The sequence below is a fragment of the Charadrius vociferus genome, unplaced genomic scaffold (assembly GCF_000708025.1).
Source record: "Charadrius vociferus isolate BGI_N301 unplaced genomic scaffold, ASM70802v2 scaffold999, whole genome shotgun sequence".
NCBI lineage: Eukaryota > Metazoa > Chordata > Aves > Charadriiformes > Charadriidae > Charadrius > Charadrius vociferus.
Window position 1 is genome coordinate 559,514 of NW_009658627.1, and position 20,736 is coordinate 580,249.

At 37.1% G+C, this 20,736-nt stretch overlaps 1 protein-coding gene across 1 annotated transcript in view; it reads right to left on the reverse strand.

Moving 5' to 3' along the window:
• CABIN1 (calcineurin binding protein 1) overlaps positions 1-19,708 on the reverse strand; it is a 119,455-nt gene extending 99,747 nt beyond the window's left edge. Inside the window, exons 1-18 of the mRNA XM_009893228.1 lie at positions 19,703-19,708; positions 17,387-17,479; positions 16,932-17,045; positions 16,625-16,759; positions 16,180-16,360; positions 15,106-15,235; positions 13,197-13,346; positions 11,623-11,915; positions 10,382-10,550; positions 9,937-10,073; positions 9,308-9,525; positions 7,232-7,310; positions 6,809-6,996; positions 5,439-5,588; positions 4,508-4,702; positions 3,049-3,285; positions 1,207-1,357; positions 857-972 (exon numbers count right to left, since the gene is read on the reverse strand). Of these exons, the coding sequence (XP_009891530.1) occupies positions 857-972; positions 1,207-1,357; positions 3,049-3,285; positions 4,508-4,702; positions 5,439-5,588; positions 6,809-6,996; positions 7,232-7,310; positions 9,308-9,525; positions 9,937-10,073; positions 10,382-10,550; positions 11,623-11,915; positions 13,197-13,346; positions 15,106-15,235; positions 16,180-16,360; positions 16,625-16,759; positions 16,932-17,045; positions 17,387-17,479; positions 19,703-19,708 (2,742 nt within the window). The remainder of the gene's footprint in view (positions 1-856; positions 973-1,206; positions 1,358-3,048; positions 3,286-4,507; positions 4,703-5,438; positions 5,589-6,808; positions 6,997-7,231; positions 7,311-9,307; positions 9,526-9,936; positions 10,074-10,381; positions 10,551-11,622; positions 11,916-13,196; positions 13,347-15,105; positions 15,236-16,179; positions 16,361-16,624; positions 16,760-16,931; positions 17,046-17,386; positions 17,480-19,702) is intronic.
• Between the last annotated feature and the right edge of the window lie 1,028 nt (positions 19,709-20,736).

The following is a 20,736-nucleotide window of genomic DNA, read 5'->3' on the forward strand; positions in this document are numbered from 1 at the left end:
AGACTCAGGGTGACTGTTCACCTTCAACAGTTGTGAATTTAGAATTGTTACTCTTAACTCTCAGAGGACAGCTGAAAATTAAGAGTTATTACCAAGTAAAATGCAGGGCTGTGGCTGAGCTACCTGACACAGGAGATAAAAATGGATATAGATTCAGTGTGCAGGTATTCCCTTTCCCCAGGTCACAAACTGTAAGCAGTTTTATACATTCATTACAAAAAATAAAACCCAATCTCTGACTTCACCACAGGAAAGAATACACAACAATGACAAACTACCATATTACCAGTCACCTAGATGAACGCTGATAAGAGCCAGGAATTTTTATTAGTTTTACTTTTATTAGTTTACTTGTAAAGAGTAGAAGATGCATCTTCTGAAGCTAAGCACCACAAAATTCACATCATTCAACTGAAGTTTTATCATGATCAGTGGCTGATACAGACCCATATTTCTCCTAAGTACTCAGAATAATCACTTAACACTTCCCTGGTGCTTCCTCTTTCAGGGCAAGGTAGATCATTTACTAATTCTCATGTAAGATGTTTTTATAGTGCAGAGTTGGTTATCTAAAGGCACCTCTTGTCTGACAAAAAGTCCTGCTTAGAAAGCATACCGATGGACAGGGGTCTGGAATAACAAGCCTTTGCTATTCAGATTAAGCTGACTGAAATGTTCATGCATTTGTCTGGCAGAAGAAGGAAAGCGGATTTAAAAGTGTATTTTTAACACAAAGACAAGGCAATAAACAAACTAATATAACTTTGAAGTTGTTCCCTGCTTTGATATGGGGGTTGGCCAGATAACTTTCAGAGGTATCTTCCAACCTAAATTTTTCTACGATGCTAACACTTACATAGAACTTGAGAAGAGCGCCATCTGAATTGCAACACCAGGATCTTCTTCCCAAATACTCATGAGCAGTGTTCAGCAGCATGAGCGAAGAAGGCAACATAGGGGTATCAGGACTCACTGGAAGAAAGAAGTTGGTAAATACTTAAGTAGCACAGAACTGAGTTAAATTCAACTAGCCAATGCTTCATCTGGCAAAAAAAGTTTTCTCAATAATAAGAAAGTGATGCTTGCGTACCCCTCTACTCCCTTCAGCCAGCAAGATAAGACGATAAACAACTATTTTTATTTATATTCCACATGTAGATGGTTAGGAGCTCAGCTCCAATATGCAAAAATGAGTAATTAACCCACCTTCTTCTCCCTGGTTCTGCTGCTGGCAGCAAAGGGATCGAAAAGCCTCTTCCTCATGCTGGATGATCCTGTGCAGGATAATCCATGGAAGCACTGAGGAGACGTATGGTTCTTTTGGTTCTTCCTGGACTGCCATGCTGCAGTCTATGATCTAATAAAGAAACAGACAGTATGCAGATAAAGTTATACGAAATAAACATCAGCTGTGAATCCTTTCCGAACAGGACAGAGTTGGTAATTCATTTTATCCTTAGGAAATAATCTAAAGTTGAGTCTCCTACAAATAAGACCAACTGGTATGGGGAAGGGTGAAAGACCATTTGCCCTACCCTGATTTTCCTCTTGCATATCATCATTTTCCAACTAGTTATTTCTCTGTTAATACCATATACAAACAATTCAAAGTAAGTAAATGTGCAGCATAAATTCTTAGTGTTACTAGGCCTCATTACTGTACAAGAACTTTATCTACAACCCAGCAAGGAAGAGGAACTTAGTTAAAAGAATTCCTGAACTCTTTACCAGTTCTTACAACAACTGTTAAAGACCAACTAGAATAAATAACAGATGCTATAGAAATGATGTAACTGAATAAATGCTGAGCAACACAATGGTGTGCCATGGAACCGCTGCCCTAGCATTTCTCACAGACAACTGCCTGTTTTATTGCCACAGTGCCAGAAATTTCTGTAGTCCTACACTTTTCTCACATTCTTTCACACACCCAACAGTTTTTCTATTGGTATTTATGTAGATAAAGAATCATACTTATTATTACTACAGAAATCATTTAGGATAAATGTTCTCCAGAATTCCATTCTATTGCATAACGTAGTGACACACATACAATTTTATACAATGAGAGTATGAGTTTATGAGTAGTGAAGGTCCTTGGCTTCTACTGAAGTAAAAGGAGATCTGAGTTGCAAGCAAGCACATTGAGTTTTGACATTAACTAGACTAGCTTCTTAACAGAACTGAGAGTCTGCCATTTGTTACCTGGACTGAAGAATATTCATTCAGTAGTTTTAAGGTTTGGAAACACCTTCTTTAAAAGGCTAAAATCAGCTGTATTCGTAATGCTAGAAACAGTCTGCACATCACTTTTTTTTCTCCTGTCCTCTTCTCATCACCCTCTCTGTTTTTACTGGAAAAGCCCTTACCTTGGCCAGCACTTGCAAGCAACTCTACCACGTTCACAAGGCTTACGGGATCTTGTCTTCGAGCCCAAAGCACATACAGCCAAGATCAGTGCCATAACTTACAAACTGCACCCAGCCAGCTCAATCAGTCTTTGCATTGTCACCATTTCAAATAGCGTAAGAAAACAGTGTTGTTCCTTGAGTTATTTTCACAGAATCACAGAATTTTCAGAGTTGGAAGGGACCTCTAGAGATCATCTAGTCCAACTCCCCTGCTAAAGCAGGATTGCCTAGAGCACATTACTCAGGACTGCATCCAGGTGGGTTTTGAAAGTCTCCAGAGAAGGAGACTCCACAACCTCCCTGGGCAGCCTGTGCCAGTGCTCTGTCACCCGAACTGTAAAGAAGTTTTACTACAAAGAAGTTTTTTACTACAATTCTTTGATTATGTTAGGCAGCTTGATGTTTGAAGGTACCTGCTGTTACTGATTCTAGCACAGGTGTGCTCAGTGCATCTCTAACACACTGAAATGAAAACAAAGACTATGAAGGTAATGCTCATCTTCCCCTGACCTTCCCCCAACAAAAATGTAACCCAAAATGTCACTGCGAGTGGGTGGCAATTTCAGCCACAGCAGCTGTATCACGCCTGAAGGTCTGTAGTACACAATACCTTTGATAGTGCAACTGAACAGGTTACCTGAATCAGGTTATTTGTTAATCGAACGAGGCTTGGTGTTACAGAAGAGTCTTTCAGGATGCTGTCGACTGATGATAATGAAGTATCTATTCCTGTGAGCAGTTGTGTTACCGTAGCAACCCACTCTTCTTTAGCAGAAGCTGCTGTCACATTAATCATCTGTTGAATTGCTTCATTCAAGGCAACTTCTGAGCGTTCAAAGCATTGCTTGTAATCTTTCAGTTTGAGCAGGGAGTCCTAGGGAATGTAAATATGAACAAAAACCTATTATAAGGATGAAGGGTTCATTTTAAACCAGGAATGCACAGCAGGGCAAAGCAATACAGTATATACAGTTAATGTGGTTACTTTAATGAAACGATAACAGAACCTTTAAATATGACATTAAAAAAAGGACAACAGGAGGTGCATAGACCCTGGATGACAAATATAGAAGTAGGATCTAAATTTCAAAAAAATCATCACTGAATCTTTCTGCTTTAATAAGAGATGCAAGAAAAAAAATATTCAGGAACGGGGTAGCTGTAGGTCTAAAATTCTAATGATATGCAGTTGAATAGAGGCCCTACAGAAACAGGGTTTGGATCTTTATGATCTTGTGCTACCATTTTGTTACTTCATAAATAACAAAATAGCAACTATAAGGCTAGTATTATAGCAACATCCTCCTGCTTCCTTCTACTCTGCCAAGTTTGGGTCACGAGATGGCATGGAGGCTGTAGGATTTGGTTCAGTCTAGTTAAAAAAGCATCAGTCTCTTTTTTTGTGCAACCTTTTTTTTTCCTCTCCCAGAAAACGTGATGGGCTCAAATTGTTCCTATAGCTGAGCTCATTGGTACACTTATTTTCATAGTGTCAAATGGACTAAATCTATAGCAATTATACTGGATGTATCTATCAACGAGTTGTCATTCATGCAGGACAGATACACATCATCACATCATCATAGAAATCATTCATATGCTAGACAACTTTAAAGTTTCAGAATGGTTGTAAATCACCATATAGTCAACATCAGGAAAAGCAAGAAGTACTGGCAGCAGATACACGTAGCATGAATTTATCCATAAGATCTCTCTGGACTAGATGGACTCTCTGGACTAGACTCTCTGGACTAGATGATCTCCAGAGGTCCCTTTCAACCCTAACCATTCTGTGATTCTGTGATTCTCTGCAAATGACTCAAGTTTATTTGAATTTACAGTTTTTCTGCCCATTTCATATAGGTCTCAGACATGTTATATCTTTAGCCGCATTCTCAGTTAGCAAAAGTTGGCATATTGCTAATGATGTCAATTAAGCTAAGCTATGTAAAAGACCATTTACAGATTTGGTTCCATGTTTTGCTTTGTAAATAAGACTCATTAACCATTAACACCCACTCTAGAAATCCTTTCACCCTGTTTTCAGGAATCAATCTTAATCCCTTACTAAAAAAGGCTTAAGAAACAAAACAAACCTGTAGGAGAAGCAGCTGTGCTGGTCTCTCTGGTATGGATGTTACAAATTCCAGATGTTTTGCTCTGCCATAACCATTAAAACTTAATGTTGGACGAAGCAGATGCACCACTGCATTATAATCCCCTGCCTCATACAGTCGTTGGATCTCTTCCAAAGACTGGCATCTTTCCAGAGATTTTAGGTTCTTTTCAATCTGCAAACATCACAGATGGCACAATCCAACTTTCATTTTGTCTTCACATACATTTCTCTACTGACATTTCTCCTAGCAGTTTAGCTGTAAAGCTATGTGAACTCTACAGCTACACTCAGGAATATAAACCAGGAAGAAAACACCCACTATGTAACACTTCACCCATTCCACAGATTTTTAATTGTTATATAGCATACGATTTTACTGCTATAATGATTTTTAACTTTTTTGCCTCAAATCCCAAAATCACACATTTCTACACTGCAAGAATACATCCATCAGATGGACTTCACAGTGAAGACAGCGTCTCCTGTGTTGGAGTTCATCCCCCAAAACAGCAATAGAAAGACTAAAAGATGGACATCCCTTAGCTGAGTGTATGCACATTGTCATGTGGAAAACAGACTGCTGAAGAACTCATTTAAGCAAAGGTGAAGTTTATGTTTAAGAAAAACTAATCTAATAATCTAGTTTTCTACATGCAGCTGCTTTAATATTTTTATTTTGCATAAAAGCAATCTTAAGTTGTACAGGACCAACAGATCCAAAAGGTGTCTTTTTGAAAAGGAGATGATGGCATTGACATCATCATGAAACAATGAACCTGCCCCTTCACTCTTAGAAAAATTCTAGGACAGACACGGTAAACTTCCATCACAAAAGAGCTAATTCATAGATGACCTTCAAAACTGGGAGGGATGGAGTGGGAAGAATACGCCTGCAAATTAATTCTTACCTCTTCTAAAGAAACAACAGAATCAACATGTAGATTAGGTAACCGTATTACGATGCTGCACTCGTTGCCGGCTTTAGCTTGCATTGTAGTGGAGCTCTGTAGCATTTCAGTGCAGATATCATAGTTTTCAAGTGCCTGTTCCATGTCTCCCTACAGAAAGAGTACAGAGTAAAACAAACAAAAAAACCTAGAGTTCTGTCTGCAGCAAGGGTTTCCTAAAGCACATAGAAAATGTTTAAACCCAATGCAGGCACTGCCAGTATGATAACTGCAGATCCTCACAAATAAAAATCAAATCCAATTGACAATCTCATATTAAAATAAGTGGCATTCTACCTTATCAATGACTTTAATAACAGGTAAAACAAATCAGAGAAATAGAATTCAGTTTGCATAATCTGAAAGATTATGGATTGCCAAAATCCCTTTCCTTTAAAAACATGGATGGGCAAACCAGTAGAAATAACTCTTCCATTTGCGCAAATAAAAACATTGAACCAAGAAGCATTCTTATATTCTGCAAAGTGAATGCATTCTACTCGCTCTGTCCAACTGCAGTAGATACTGCAGTTGAGTTGTCAGGAGAGGAACGCAAGCTGCACAGGCAAAACATAACTGTGTATCTAAAGAAAAAAATGGCAGTAGCCATATAAGAACTCCCATTTTTCCTCAAGTAAGTTTATTAGAAAATAATCTTTACACACAAAAAATAAAAACTGACGGGACTGGTTAGGTCACACTTATGAAACTGACTCATATTATTAGTTGACAATTGCCTTAAACATAACTGACACATAAACAAACTCTTTGATGTCCTGAGGAAGCAAGGCTTGGAGGGAAAAAAATAGTCTGCGACCAAATTACCTTTCTTTCAAATTATTCCCTTAGTGATACATTCAAAACCCTCTGCTCCAAAATCTGCATATTAAATTGAACACCTCCAAAAGAAGAATCATGCTACTTTAAAAAGGCAGAGGGAAAAATAATCAAACATACTGTCAGCTTCAGTTGAAAGTATCTACTCGGCCAGGTCCCAAAATATCCCTGTTCTGCAGCTACACAATACTACTCCAAATAACTTTATTCCAAATGTATTTTTTTAAGCTGAACATGAGCGAATTTAAACAGACTTACATATTAAACATATCTAAATATTAGCTTAGCATGTGAGACCTCCCTACTTCATTTCCACCTGTACCCTTAGGGATAGTTAATTATATTAAAAAGTAAAATTAAATCACTATAGTTTGAGCTGATTTTATCTACATGCTTAAATGCGCTGAGATTCCCTTATCAGCTATAGTGTCTCTGAACAAAATCAATTTTAATTTGGGAGAAGTTTTATTTGTTAAATCAAAAGTAAAACAAACCTGCAGTGCTAGAAAGCGAGCCTTCAGCCAATACACCCGAGTGACAAACTCCATCCAGCCTTCCTCAAATAAATCTCGCTGTGAGGATGCAAATGACAGCTGTAACAGGTCTCCCAAGAAATGAGTTCCTGGGAAGTCAGGACCAAACTTCCCATTCACAGAGGCAGCAGGGCAATTTCGTGGGGAAACTGCAAATCAATTAATTACATTTTATCATAAAGTTACTAGCATCCCAAGAAAAGTCCCCCACACTAGTATTTTAAAAGTATTGATCTACCTTAAGGCAAACAATTGACAGACCAATAAAATACAGATCTGAAAGATATTCATTAAGAAAAAAATAGCTCCAAAATCCAATGAATTCCTGGAAACATTTCTTCGTATACCTTGAGGAGTCTGAAAAAATTAACATCCAGTTCTCACCTGTCGAGCTCTTCCCTTTTGTCAGTAGCCACTGATCTAATTGCAGTTCCATGCAAGAAAGGCTCATCAACATCATATCCTTCAGAAAAAATACGGAGATATCAAAAAAGAGTACACAGGAAGAAATATATAGAAGACTTAAAGAAAAACACAAAAAACAAAAAACAACAAAACAAAACAAAACCCAACACTAAATTTGCAATTTACTTCAAAGAAAACCTTCAACTCGTCCTCTTGGGACCTCTATTCCCAAGCTATAACTACTTCTTGTTCTGTCTAAAGGTGTATAATAGCATTTACAAATCAACAGGTGCTAAAAAACCCAATATTTAGAAGGAGCATTAAAAAAAGAATTAAAAATCTCAGCTCATAAGAGAAGGTAGTCAGAAAAGTATTGCCTGATGTCAGAAAAAAAGTGACATCCTTATTTTTGCATCTGGTTGAAATAAAACTATATTAAATTGCTAAATCACGCTAAAAGCAAGCTTCCAGAATATAGCAGAAGAACTGATATCAGAGAAATAAAAACTCAATATCCTACAATTTTTTCAGTATTTATCTCCATGAGACTGAGTATGCGCTCTAGTCTTACCAGCTTATTAATGCTTGCTGGATAAATTTTAGGAGTATATTAAAAATCACATCATCATGGATCTCTGCCAGGTAGTTTTGTGTCATGAAGAATATACTATTTTCTGATTAAATTCATAGGAATAAAGGCTACAGGTCCAGCTATAGAACACAGGTGCTTGTGAAAAGGTTCAAAAGTCCATACACATTACGACAATAGCTCTTTACAATCTTAAAAACCTGAATTTATTACACTTAGGATAGCTTGCAGATCAAGTTTAAAATAGATTCAAGGATCAAAAAGAATAGACAAGCATGAGGACAGTGATTTTTAATAGTATACCTACAAAGTCTTGACTTTTAATTTTTTTACATACAAGCAAGCAGTTATGCAGTCATAATGAGAACCAAGGGAATACACTTAGAAATTCATTTACATTTGTTTAAAAAAGGTATGTATATATGAAAAATATGCAGAAATACGAAAGTCACAGGATGTATAAAGAATTTAACATCTGCTACATGGCAATGCTTTTGTTTTGTAAACTAAGTCAATGGAACATAGTTTTCAGAATTCATTTTTCATTTGCAAAGAAGTAGAAACACTGTTGATTTGAAAAAAAAATTTCAAACTGCAGTTACACCAAGGGCAAATAACCTTCCAAATGAATACACGTCGCTAACATTGAAATGTTAACATAGGCAGGCTCAGTGGAGAAGAAGTATCAGTACTGGTTTTATAATCCAAGAAGAATCATCTTAGAATCATAGAATGGTTTAGGTTGGAAAGGACCTTGAAGATCACTGAGTTCCAACCCCCTTGCCATGGGCAGGGACACCTCCCACTAGACCGGGTTGCCCAAGGCCACGTCCAGCCTGGCCTTGAACACCTCCAGGGATGGGGCCTCAACAACCTCTCAGGCAACCTGTTCCAGTGCCTCACCACCCTTAAAGTGAAAAACTTCTTTTTAATCTAAACCTGCCCTCTTCCAGTTTAAAGCCATTCCCCCTTGTCCTATCCCTACATGCCCCAGTAAAAGGTTCTTCACCAGCTCTACTGTAGGCACTAAGCCTGTTTCACATTAATCTAATGAACTTACCATTTTTTTCTATTTGCACTTGTGAAATCTACAGATCTATAAAGGTAATAAAATGGTGGTGCTGGGGGTTGTTGTTTTTTGTTTCTTTCTTTCTTTTTTTTTTTAACTGTAAATTGCAGGTAATTTTAAAACTAGACTGCATTTACTCTATTTAGAGCAGAAATGCTGACCCTCAATCAGCAATTGGGAACAGAGCAGCCTCTCTACTCACCTGATGACCAAACAAAACTTTGTGTTGTATCAGAAGCAAAGGGAGGGAAGAAAAAGAAAGAGCAACAACAGCGTAAAGGAGTAAATTATATGTATCTGTATAGTATTTATATTACGTCTATATGCATGTGTGTGTGTGTGTGTACAGAGAGCAACACAGCAGCAAATAGAAGTATAAGGAAAAGTGTTTCATTACCTTGATATGCTGATTACTTGAGTCCCTCAATAATGGATTGGGAAGACTACTACTATGCTTTCTCCAGCTATTATAGATACTAAGGACCACCTCACACAAGCCAGGAGGCCACTTCACTAGGAACTTTTGGCTGATGACTTTTAGATATCTCATCATCAGCTCCAAGATCCCACCGTTATTCAGGTTATCCAGCAGGGATTCATGAACGTCCTGTTTTTCTAGAAAGCAGACAGACATAAAGCCACAGGTGTTTAAAGTCAAGGCAGACCATAACTTGAAACAACTAAGTTTCATCAGTGTTTTATGCGCTAGTCTTGCAGCAGTTCTCCTGTGTTGCATACATGCAGAAGTTATTGTATTCCAATCTGTTTAAATGAGAAACTCGACACAATAGAGCTCCTGCACACAGTAATTAAGCAGTCCTCAAGACTTGAGGGAAAAAAAAAAAAATCCCACACCTGTTACCAACTGACATATTTCTATTCCATAAAATTATACTTTAAAAAATACATATACTCAAACCAGGACACGTCCTTATCTTCTACATATCATAGGAAAATACAGAAAATAAAGCCTACAAAATGGAAGAAATGACAGAGAAAGAGTGGGGGTTATAACGAAATCCTTACCAGATTCCATAAATGTTGTAGAATCAAATGACATTCTGTGTGGTCCCACATGCTGGAAATTCTCCTCTTTGACCTCTGATTGCACCTCATAGTTATTGAAAGGGTCCTCCTCCTCCTCTGGATCTAATTTCCTTAATCTGTGTGAAAGGGGGGCAAAACCCAAGATTACCTTGTTTGTTTATCTTATCCATTTTGATATCTGCATTGTCCTCTAATTCAGTTTCAAATTAATAGAAGCTTTCTTATTTTTCAATTAGTTTTTAGTAATTTTCACAAAGAACAGTTTTAGCAAATTTATGAGACAACAATGCATCACATCTGCTTCAAAAAATAACAAGGGTCTAGTTGTTTTAAGGTTGGGGCATACCAATCAAACAAAACCCCAAACAGCTTCCTCTCCTTAGCTCTTGATACTCTCATAATGAAAGTTATTGCCGTACAGTACCTGGAAGGAAGGAATTTCACCAACAGCTCTTGAAAGTCAACCTTCTCCTCTTTTTTACACTTAGTGTTCCGGACTCTAGCAGATCTCCTTTTTGCTGTTTCACCACTATCTTCTGTAATTCTCCTTCGCTTCACGCCTTTCTTAGATTTATCACCTGCAGATATGTCACCTAGAAACAGAATTTAAAAAAAAAAAAATAAAAAAAAAGAAGAAAAGAAAAACATACTGACAGGTTAAATTACCAAAAAGTGGACAATCTTTTTTATTTAAAAACAAAAAAGTTGTTGTGGCTGACACTTCATTTTACTCTACAGCAACACTTGAGATTCATTGGTTTCCTTCTGAAGACAGTGCCAAAAATTTAAAAATAATTTTAAATATCACTTTAATATAAACTGGCCATGGCATTTTGCATAAAAATGTTTGTCTAAAGCAAGAGGACGACTTACTAAAAATTCTGCATTTCATTATTCATTAGAATTCATTATTTTAGTCTTCAAGAAGTTTCTGGAATGGGAATCAAAGGAGTCTGCCTTTAACTCCAGAAGCACCTGCAAATTCCCATTTATTCCCAACAAAATACCTGTAACTCCTTGATAATTTTAGATATGCAAATACATATATAGCTACAGTATAAAATATCCAAACCTCTTGCTACAGATTTCAAATAAATATAGCTGGCAGCTTGGTTCCCTCAGGTTCTTAAAGTTACACATGAGCAGAAGAAAAATCCAGTCATCTTTTTCTATAACGGCTCATTCATTCTAAGGAGCTCAAGACTTCACAACATTAAAAGATTGATATGCATCACTGCTGGAACGGAGTCACAATTCTTCTAATCTTAAAGACTGAAAAACTGAAGTATGAGTCAATAGCACAAAACCAGAAGAGGTCCGATACTCCTGCACTGGAGTAACAATCAAGAACAACAGATCAACCTGGCTCTCCATTCCATTAGACAGGAAAATAAGCCCACTGTCCTAAACACAGGTCCTATGTCTTAGTCCAGAATCAACGATTTTCAGACAGTTTAGGTGGCCTTCCTTTCCTAATGTGAAAGATTAACAGAACTTAATTTTATAGAGCCCCACTTCACTTTTTCTACCAGATGTTATACATATGCTGAAAAGGTTCTGAATCCACCGACATACGGTATAAAGACAGTATTTCCCAATGAATTCTGTAGTGCTTTTACTACCCAGATAAGCAGGAAAGGTATCTTGAATCTTAGACTGAAGTACCTTGCTCACCTACAGTAGCTCCTGGTTCTAATGAATTCTGACTGTGACTTGGGAAGTTGGGTGTCGTTGGAGTATAAGGTAATACAGGTTCTGGTACAGCCACCACTGGATTAGTGCTGACAGGAGTTGGCTGAATAACACTGACGGGAGCAGAAGTAGGAGAAAGAGTCAAATGTTGGACTGGGTCTCGGTATTCTGAGAGATCAATTCTCTTTCCCAGACTTGGTCGAGGAGGATCACATGTTGTGAGGTGGTGATACATGGCAAGCAAAGCTTCTCCTAAACACTTCCACCTGCATGTAGAAACACAATGGCATCACAACTTCAATAATTCTTGTCACATCATTTTCTAAATTATATTTACAAACCTAGCAGCATTCAGCATTGTTTTTCTCCAATAGCTTAGAGGTAGCAAGAGCAACTTTTCAGTGGGAGAGGAACACACATTTGGGTTTCAAAGTCTGCCTCGCAACTAGAAAAGCTGAAGAATACCTTTCTGTATCTCCTATCATATGGACCATTGACAATTTCAGGCCTGGAATAAAGGTCCTTTGGAGCTTTCCTTCTAGAATACACCACTTAGAAAAACAAGAACAAAATGTGGCAGCAGGCAAAAATTTTCAGAGGAAATTGGCGAGTTGGTTGCAGTAGGAAAGAAATGAGAGTCAATATATGTGCCTGATCTCAAAAAATGTCTCTAACAAAAAAAAAAAAAAAAAAAGGGCTACGCCGTAGTTTCTGAGGAAATTTCTCTGTACTGAACCCTAAAAAAAAAAAAAAAAAAGGGCTACGCCGTAGTTTCTGAGGAAATTTCTCTGTACTGAACCCTAAAAAAAAAAAAAAAAAAGGGCTACGCCGTAGTTTCTGAGGAAATTTCTCTGTACTGAACCCTAAAAAAAAAAAAAAAGCAGTGTCAAAGGAACCATTTTCAGGTTCTGCATTCAATCAACAACAATAAAAAAAATCTCATCCTTATCCACAAGTAGAAACAACTTCTCTGCAATAGGACCTACAGGCAGAGTCCATTAATATTCCAGAAGAATACGTGCAATGAAGAAAACACAAATCCCAATCCTTTATGCTTTAATAAAGACATATAAAACAACTTATTAGCATCCTTATATCTTGTTGCAAATAAAGAACTGCAATGTTTCCCAGTTTCCATTATCCCAATAGTAAAAACATTTTTTAAAAAGCTAAACTTACTTTAACGTTCACATACAAGCTAGTTATACATGAAAAATCCAATAATACAGTTGGAAGGGCTGCCAAACCATTCTTAGTTTTGTTTGTGGTTGGTCTTTTTTGTTTGGTGTTTTGGGGTGGGTTTTTTTTATTACATCACTGGTTTTAATTCAAAGGTTGAAAACTGATAGATACGGGGTTTATGCTAAAATCGTAAGCACACCAAACCAACATATAATCTCATAAAATATGAAAACATTGAGGGGTTGGTTGGATTGTTTTTACAAGGAAAAAAAAAAAGGGTTCTGAAGAATTCTGAAGAGCAACACAGTTGGCAGCATAAGTGGCTTCAGAGAAACCTTTTAAGAAGAGAAAATATGAAGACATACGTGAAAAAGGGAATTGGCTGGACCAGTCTGAGGTCTGGTTCTCTGTCACGCACTAGCAAAGCTTGTCTTTTCTTACGTAGCTCTAGTGCTTCGTCTATGATTCTTGCTGTTTCAGCTGCACCCACATTTACATTATGGATAGACATGTCACTAAGAAATAATGAGAAATGAAGACAAGTTAGAGTTTTTGTTTGTTGTTTTGGTTTTGTTTTTTTTTTTTTTAAAGCCTGGGGAGATTCAGTTGACATCTTCCAGGTAACAAAAATAAACAGTCTTAAAACAAGCATTCGAATAACATTATTTTTACAAACTTTACAGCATGCATATAGAAGTGTTCACCATCCAAAATCATTGTTCTGCCTTAAAAATTAAAAGAAAAAGACAGATAGCCCTATTTTGTTTTCTAAACACTGAGAAATTAAAGGAAAGCAGAAGGTTTTGTTTTCTTTCTGAGACAGAAGTTTTTGGTTCAGAAAAAAATTGTATGGCTGAGAAATTCCTTTAATTCCAAAGTGCTGTTTTGAGGAATTCATGTCATCACAAATAAAATTTGGAGTTGAAAATTGTCTTGTATAGTCTGAGTCTAGAAACGAATTTTTGAAAGTGATAAATAATCCACTTTTTCAGAGATGTCACAATCCAGAAACAAAAAACAAGTGGCTAAAAGCCCAGGCTTAATTCAGCCTGTAACTCATTTTAAGAGCCAGACCTAACGCAGCTTAATAAATCAAGGTCTCTATAACTAAACAGGAATTTCTGTTAAAGGTCTACTGCTATGCATAGAATTCTAGAGCATTAAAATTCAAGTTATCCTTTCTCACCTGTATCTTCTAAATACTCTGTATTTTCACATTTTAGATGTTATAATAGTCTAAAGTGTTAAACATGTTTTTGACTGATTTATTGCATAACTTCAGGATGCATGCTAGGATGCACGTTCCACTTCCATTTACCACGTACAAGCTATACAGCATACTCATGTTATCTGCATGTGCAGCAATTACTATATTCAGTGAGACTGAACTATAGTTAAACTAAAAACATCTTTCTTGAATTCCACTGACCATCACAGCAACTTATTAGAATATTAAGAGCAGCTCTGATGTTGAATGGTCAGTTAACTTAGATCCTGTAGATTTTATGGGCCTCTGCTTTCTTTTCTCACTTTCCTCCTACCACTCATACTATAAAATCCACACAGAAAGATACAGTCTACTTTGCAGAGCTATAAGACAACAAACTTTTTAGTAAAGTTTTACATACTGTAATAAAAAAAAAGTAATAATAAAGGACTAAAATCTCAAGCATAATATTACAGAGTATTTGCAGAGTTGCAGTGGTCTGAAAGCTTAATAAACTAATAATTTCTGCATTTCAGATAATAATGAAAGTTACAAAGTCTTCTGACTACTCATTTGTCAATAAAAATCAGTAAGACTCCCTGAAATGTATTGATACGAGAAAATTGTATCAAGTCCCAGATTTGTAACTGCTTGGAAAAGCAGCAGCCTGTGTGGATTTTTGGGTTTGGGTTGTGGTTTTTTTTTTTTTTCTCATTTGGTTTGTTTTGCTTTTTTACTGAGGAAAAGAAAACCAAAATGAATGCTGCAGATATAAGCTGCAAATAAGTAAAATAAAACAAAGGAAGATGATTACAAGAGATCTAGGTATGAAAAGAAGCAAGCAGCAGCAAATGGGTTTTTTGCCTCTTTCCACCTCGCTCCAAAACTCATTACTGAAGAACATTCCGTCAGCAGCACCAACGCTTAATGTTGGTTTATTATTTAGAAGGCAGGTCGGCAAGATACTCTTAAAGCTTAAAGCATTATATCTCACCCGCTTTTCTGAACTACCCCAAACCCAAAATTTACACTCCAAAATGCAGTATATAGTATAAGATGGCATTCACCATTTGAGGAACATCCTTAAGGAATCTTTCCGGAGGCAAGGCTGCTCCTCAAAGATCTTCTCCTTCAGAACCAATCCTTTGCTATATAGGCAGTCTTTTTCCAGAGCTTTGCAGATAAAGTACAAACATGCTGACGGAGAAATAGAAATTGAATGGTCAATCACTGCTTTGGTTCATTCAAAAGCTCCCATTTCTGGGCTTCATATTCACCACTGAATTCCAACTAAATACGACATTTACGTAAGTTAGACCAACAGCTTCGTAACACGTCAAATAATTACATGCATACATTTAAAATAACCTGTTATGTCTTCCCGAGTATTATATCCAGAAAAATAATGTAATTAATTTTGTTTAAAGAATTTTTGCAGTACATCTTTTATTTACTTTCAAGACTCCATTCCTGCACAAAAGAAATTACAATCATAAAGCAGAATCACAATCATTTACCATTTTCATGTAATCAAATGTCTTAACTGCAGATTCCATTAGTGTAACAAGCAATGCATCCCACCAGGTTTTTGCTCACATAGGCAGTTAGGTGAAGAGAATTAGGACCATTCCAGTAAGACAAACCTAAGGGATCAGATTCAACATTTCTGCAACTTTTCTCCTAAACTTCCTTTGAATCAGTTCATCCACTGGATATTACCCAAATGTAAAACCTTAGGGTCAGTTGTATCAGCTGCTGTAACTACAATTAATCATACTAGGCTATGAACTAGACTGTAGTTTTATACCCAAATCCTGGAACTATGTAGCTGGAAATTACTAGAAATTAAAAATCAGCATAGATTAAAAGGCAAGAGAACAGTCTACAGGGAAACTTCTTGCAGAGGCTCTGATCTAAGAGACCCCAGGGTTTCATAGGTATTTTTAGGGTAACCAGAATTGATACAAACCATCACACTTCATCATGAAATTAAAAAATCTCTATCACGAAGTCTTTATCATAACGTAATGTACTGCTTACATAAGACAAACTTTCTCCGATACAACTGCATCATTACAATCTTTCACCGATATGTAAAATTACACATAACTTGAGAATTTTTTTTAGTGTACAGTACTTACTTGTGTAGTCACTGAGTGTGTACAAGATTGTGATGAGGTTATCTAAACAAGGCCAGTGATCAGGATTACACCTGAGACCTTCTTCAAAAGCATGACGAGCCAAAGGTAGGCGGATTAGTTTTATTGCCACACAACCAATTTTATACCACAGGTTGACATCAGTAGAGTCTAGCATTACAGCCTAGAAAGGATAATAAACAACATTATTCACACTTCAGACGTACATATCCACTCGTCTACAGGGACTGGCACTGCTTTAGTTTTCAGCAGGGTCACTCCTAATTTGGGGACTGAATGGTGGACCAGTTATAGCACATGTAACATCAGAAAGTACACAGAATTCAGACATACATTCAAATAATGTATGCTGAAAGGTGTACATCTGTATTTTGGCAAGTTTTTGCAAACACTGAGGCTCCAGTGTTTTATTTCAGCTGTCCTGTACCTCCAAATAAAACTCCATGGCTGTCTCCAAGTCATCCCGTTGTGCTGCCAGTTGTGCTAGGTTTTTATAGGTGGAATATTTTAACATCAAGCCCGGATGTTTCAGCCCTTCTTTCTCATCACCAGAAAGAACTGCCTAGAAAATAAAACAAATGCAATGCGGGCATTAGGAATTAGACAAGTAAAAAGAATAGCAAACAACTTGCCAGCTGGTAACAGTGACATTTCTAATTAGCCAATAAGAAATTAAGGAATGCAAAATATAATAAAAATAGTTTCTAGAGCTTCATTCTCTAAAGGTCACTGACCTCTCGCAGAAGACGAATCTCAAGGAGCTCATGATAAGCTTTAGCAGACTCTTCAAATCGGTCATGTTTCTGAAGGTCCAAGGCTTTGTGGTACAACGCAAAAGCTTCTGCTTCCTGCAGTTTAAAAAAATTAGAACCTACTTTGTAGGACAACTTTATTAAATATACTTACTACAATATACTTACATTTATTATGAATATCAGTGCTTTCACACTTTTAATACTTTCTGCTATACAGCAGTCCACATCCAGACTGTATAGCAGACCATCAGCCTTACTGGCCTAATATAACTCATTTGAGTGAAGTTTTAGCTTGCTAAAGGAGGATTCAAGAGATAAGACAGTTACACAACCTTCTTAAAACCAATAAATTATGGATGAACAATCCCTGCAACAGCAAGGACAAAAATCCCATCAAGACAAAACTTTGTTAAGAAAATTGTGGGTTTACTTACTTGCGCTTCCTTTGTCTGTGTCTTATGACTTTTGAAAGTGCCCTCATAGTCATCCTCAATTGTGGAGCTCGCATTCAGTGCTGCAATTCGAATCTAGAATGACAGTCAAGACACGACAAGAAATGTTACATCTACATGTGTCCCAGTTTCCCTTGCAAACTGGATTTTTCTCATTTTGACTTGGTAAATGGAAAATACTGAGATCTCTCAAAGGTACAAGGACTATAATGAATTTAGTCATCACTAATTGCAAATAAATAAAATATGAGAACAACTCCCCCCCCGAAAATCAGCTGAAAAAAAACAATTGTCTTGCAAGCAATGGCTTCCCTAGAACAGATATGTACATTACAGCGATTTTTTTCAAATTCTTAAATTTACCAACATCTACATCACTCCAAAAACAATGTTTTCATTATGCCAATTCAGTATTAGTTCTGGGGAAAAATTTTCAATTTTATGTCTAACAAAACATCTCAAAAACCCTCTCAATAAGCCCTTACCATGTTCACAGCTATTCACTCTGTCTTTCTCCAGGATTAGGAGGAAGGGCCTAATACAAACAGGTCTGGAAAGCAAACAGGATTCGAATGTTTATTCTGTCCATAAAGAAAGCATTCAGAGGTAAAAGACAGGCTGGGAATACTTTAATCAATAACCAATTAACTGTCCTATGTCACCACCACCCCATGCCAAGAGACAAATTGCCCTACCGCATAGGAACAATGACATTTAAAGTGAATTTCAACTAGAGACACAGAATAAAATACAGATTTAAGCATAACAATTACTTCAAGATGGCTTTCAAAACACTAGTCCTGGTGGTGAGGGGGGAGTGGAAGTATTGGCAATGTAATTACAGCTATAAGGTTATTCGATTACTGTATAATATTTAATGAACATACATTATATTAACAACATTACAACATGAATCACTTTAATGACCAAAGGTAAAACAAAAAAAGCTTCTTGAACACTCTGACATTTTATGAGCAAGAATCATTACAGCTTATGTGCTTATCTTCAGTTACTTTAAAAAAAATTATGGAAGTTTTCCTGCACTTTTTATCTAGAGCACAAGCCAGAGTGTTCTCTCATGTCTAGAAACCACAGCGCTTACGGATACTTACAGAACAGGAAAGGAAAAAAAATGGAAGGTTATCTGTATCATATTGACTTTGCAGCAGACCATAGTGGCTAATCAATTCATTGCTCAAAATACTGTCTACGGCTGGAAATTCCTCTGACTAAAAATGTTTTCATTACTGCTATCCCTGCTAGAACAGAACCAGCATTTATAAAACAGTTGTCTTTTCTGAGTATGTTGACCAACTTCTACAGACCATCTCCAAGCAAAAGCAAGTTATAGCTACCACATGTGCACTTAAAAAAAAGATTTATGCAAACAAAAGAAACTGAACTTTTACTAACTGGTATTTCTTCATTCTGAAGGAAGGATACTACTAATATTTCCAGTCTTTTTACCACTGATAAAAAGGTTAAAGAGGAAAATAAACATTTATAATCTGTAAGTCATTTTTCCTCATAACTAAACCCTTAAGTTATATTCTATTAAATGCCTGAAACATTGTGTTAGTAAAGGCAAAAAATACGAAAGAGTTCAGTGCTGGTTTTTTAGAAAAGCTTCACTACTACGTGATAAAACCTTCCCATCAACTCAAACAAGATGACACACGCAAGACAGGCTAAAAACAGTCTTTAATATCGGAGACCACGTTAATAGAAGAATAAGTCCAGAATTAACCACAGCAGGAAGCAGTGGGAGTTTTGAACTATAAGCTGAATTAACTCATACATCATCGTGATTAGTTCTGCACACAGAGAAAATAATGCTTTGACAGGAATTTCCTTCATTCAGCAATGATATTTTGCTTACCCGTGCACCACTTACTTTCCTCGCTTGCAGCTAAATCAGATCGACAACTGCACAGCAATAAAACATTTTTCTCTTTAAGTCACTAAATAGACATTAATAAAACCTCAAATATCTTCCAAGACAAGGATTCCTTGTCTACTTTGCATACAGAGAAAATATATGCACAGAGATTAATGGTTATCTCTTTCAGAAATATTGAATGCCCCAGGTTTTGACAGAAAGTGCAGATGCTTACAACATCTAAATAAATAAGACCGTACGATGCCAAAGCAATTATATATTTAAATTGAGTGTTTTTAAGTTCACTTACAAACATGCCTATATTCAGAAATATGCTCAAGTCTTTTGCTGCATCCACATAATCTTGCTCAAGGCGGCAGAGGAAGTCAACAGGAGAGAGACTACAGTCAAGAGCTTACTTCCATGGTTAGACTGCCAGTGAAACTGCAACTACAGAAAAGGTGGGGAAACAATTTTAATTCATCTCTTATTTATACAGAAAGTTCGTAACAAACGTTTAGCAGCTCTCCTCTCTGGTGTTCACAAGTTGAGAGAGCATAACCGAAGAGAACAGTGTAATGGTTTTGAAAAACAGGACAAGGATATTGCCTCTGCTCAGCTTTTATACTGGTGTGTCAGGCAGGGGCTTTGTTTCATTTATTTTGAAACCAGGCACTGTATGTGGTTGCAAACCTAACCGTGGACTGAGTTACAACTCAGTGTAACATCAAGGAATTAAGCATGTCACTACAAGCACTTTCAGAGGAACATAGCCACATCATTTAGGTAGGAAAAAAAATAATTTGTCTTTAATATAAAGTATTACAAACCGGTTTGAATTTTTTCAGTTACACGAGTGTCTCAGCTATAAACCTGCAGCTACGACAGGTGAGCACATCCTCAAAAGGTAACAATACCTCTTTAAAACCTTTTGCCTTCAAACTCTTATCTCCTTTTACCTTAGTAGTTTAAAACTTAAGTAAAAATTTCAAATGCCAGCTCTTCTTCCCAGAGCTTGTGTGATTCTCAACTTCAAAATGAGAAACAAAGGGAGTGACTTCGGCTTTCCTGGCTTTTGTTGTTGTTGCTACACTCGGGATCCATACACTGCAAATACACACTTGTTAAAAAACAAAACAAAACAAAAAAACCACACACACACCCCACTTGATTTTTGGTTTGAGTCTTTGTTTTTAACACTGCAAAGATCACCTCCGCCGCATTTTAGCAAAAGCCGCTTTTACCAAAACACGGTAACTTTCCGCAAAGGAGAGCGGGGCCGCCCCTCACGCCGCCTGCCAGGCTCCACGCCCCGGAGGGTGGCACAAAGGGCCGGCAGGGGACGGGGGAGGGAGGGAGCCCACGCTCGCCTCTGCCCGTGGCTCCGCGGAGGGGAGCAGGCGAGGCCCCGCCGCCTCGGGCCGGGCTCTGTCAGCCCTCACCGGCGGGCCGC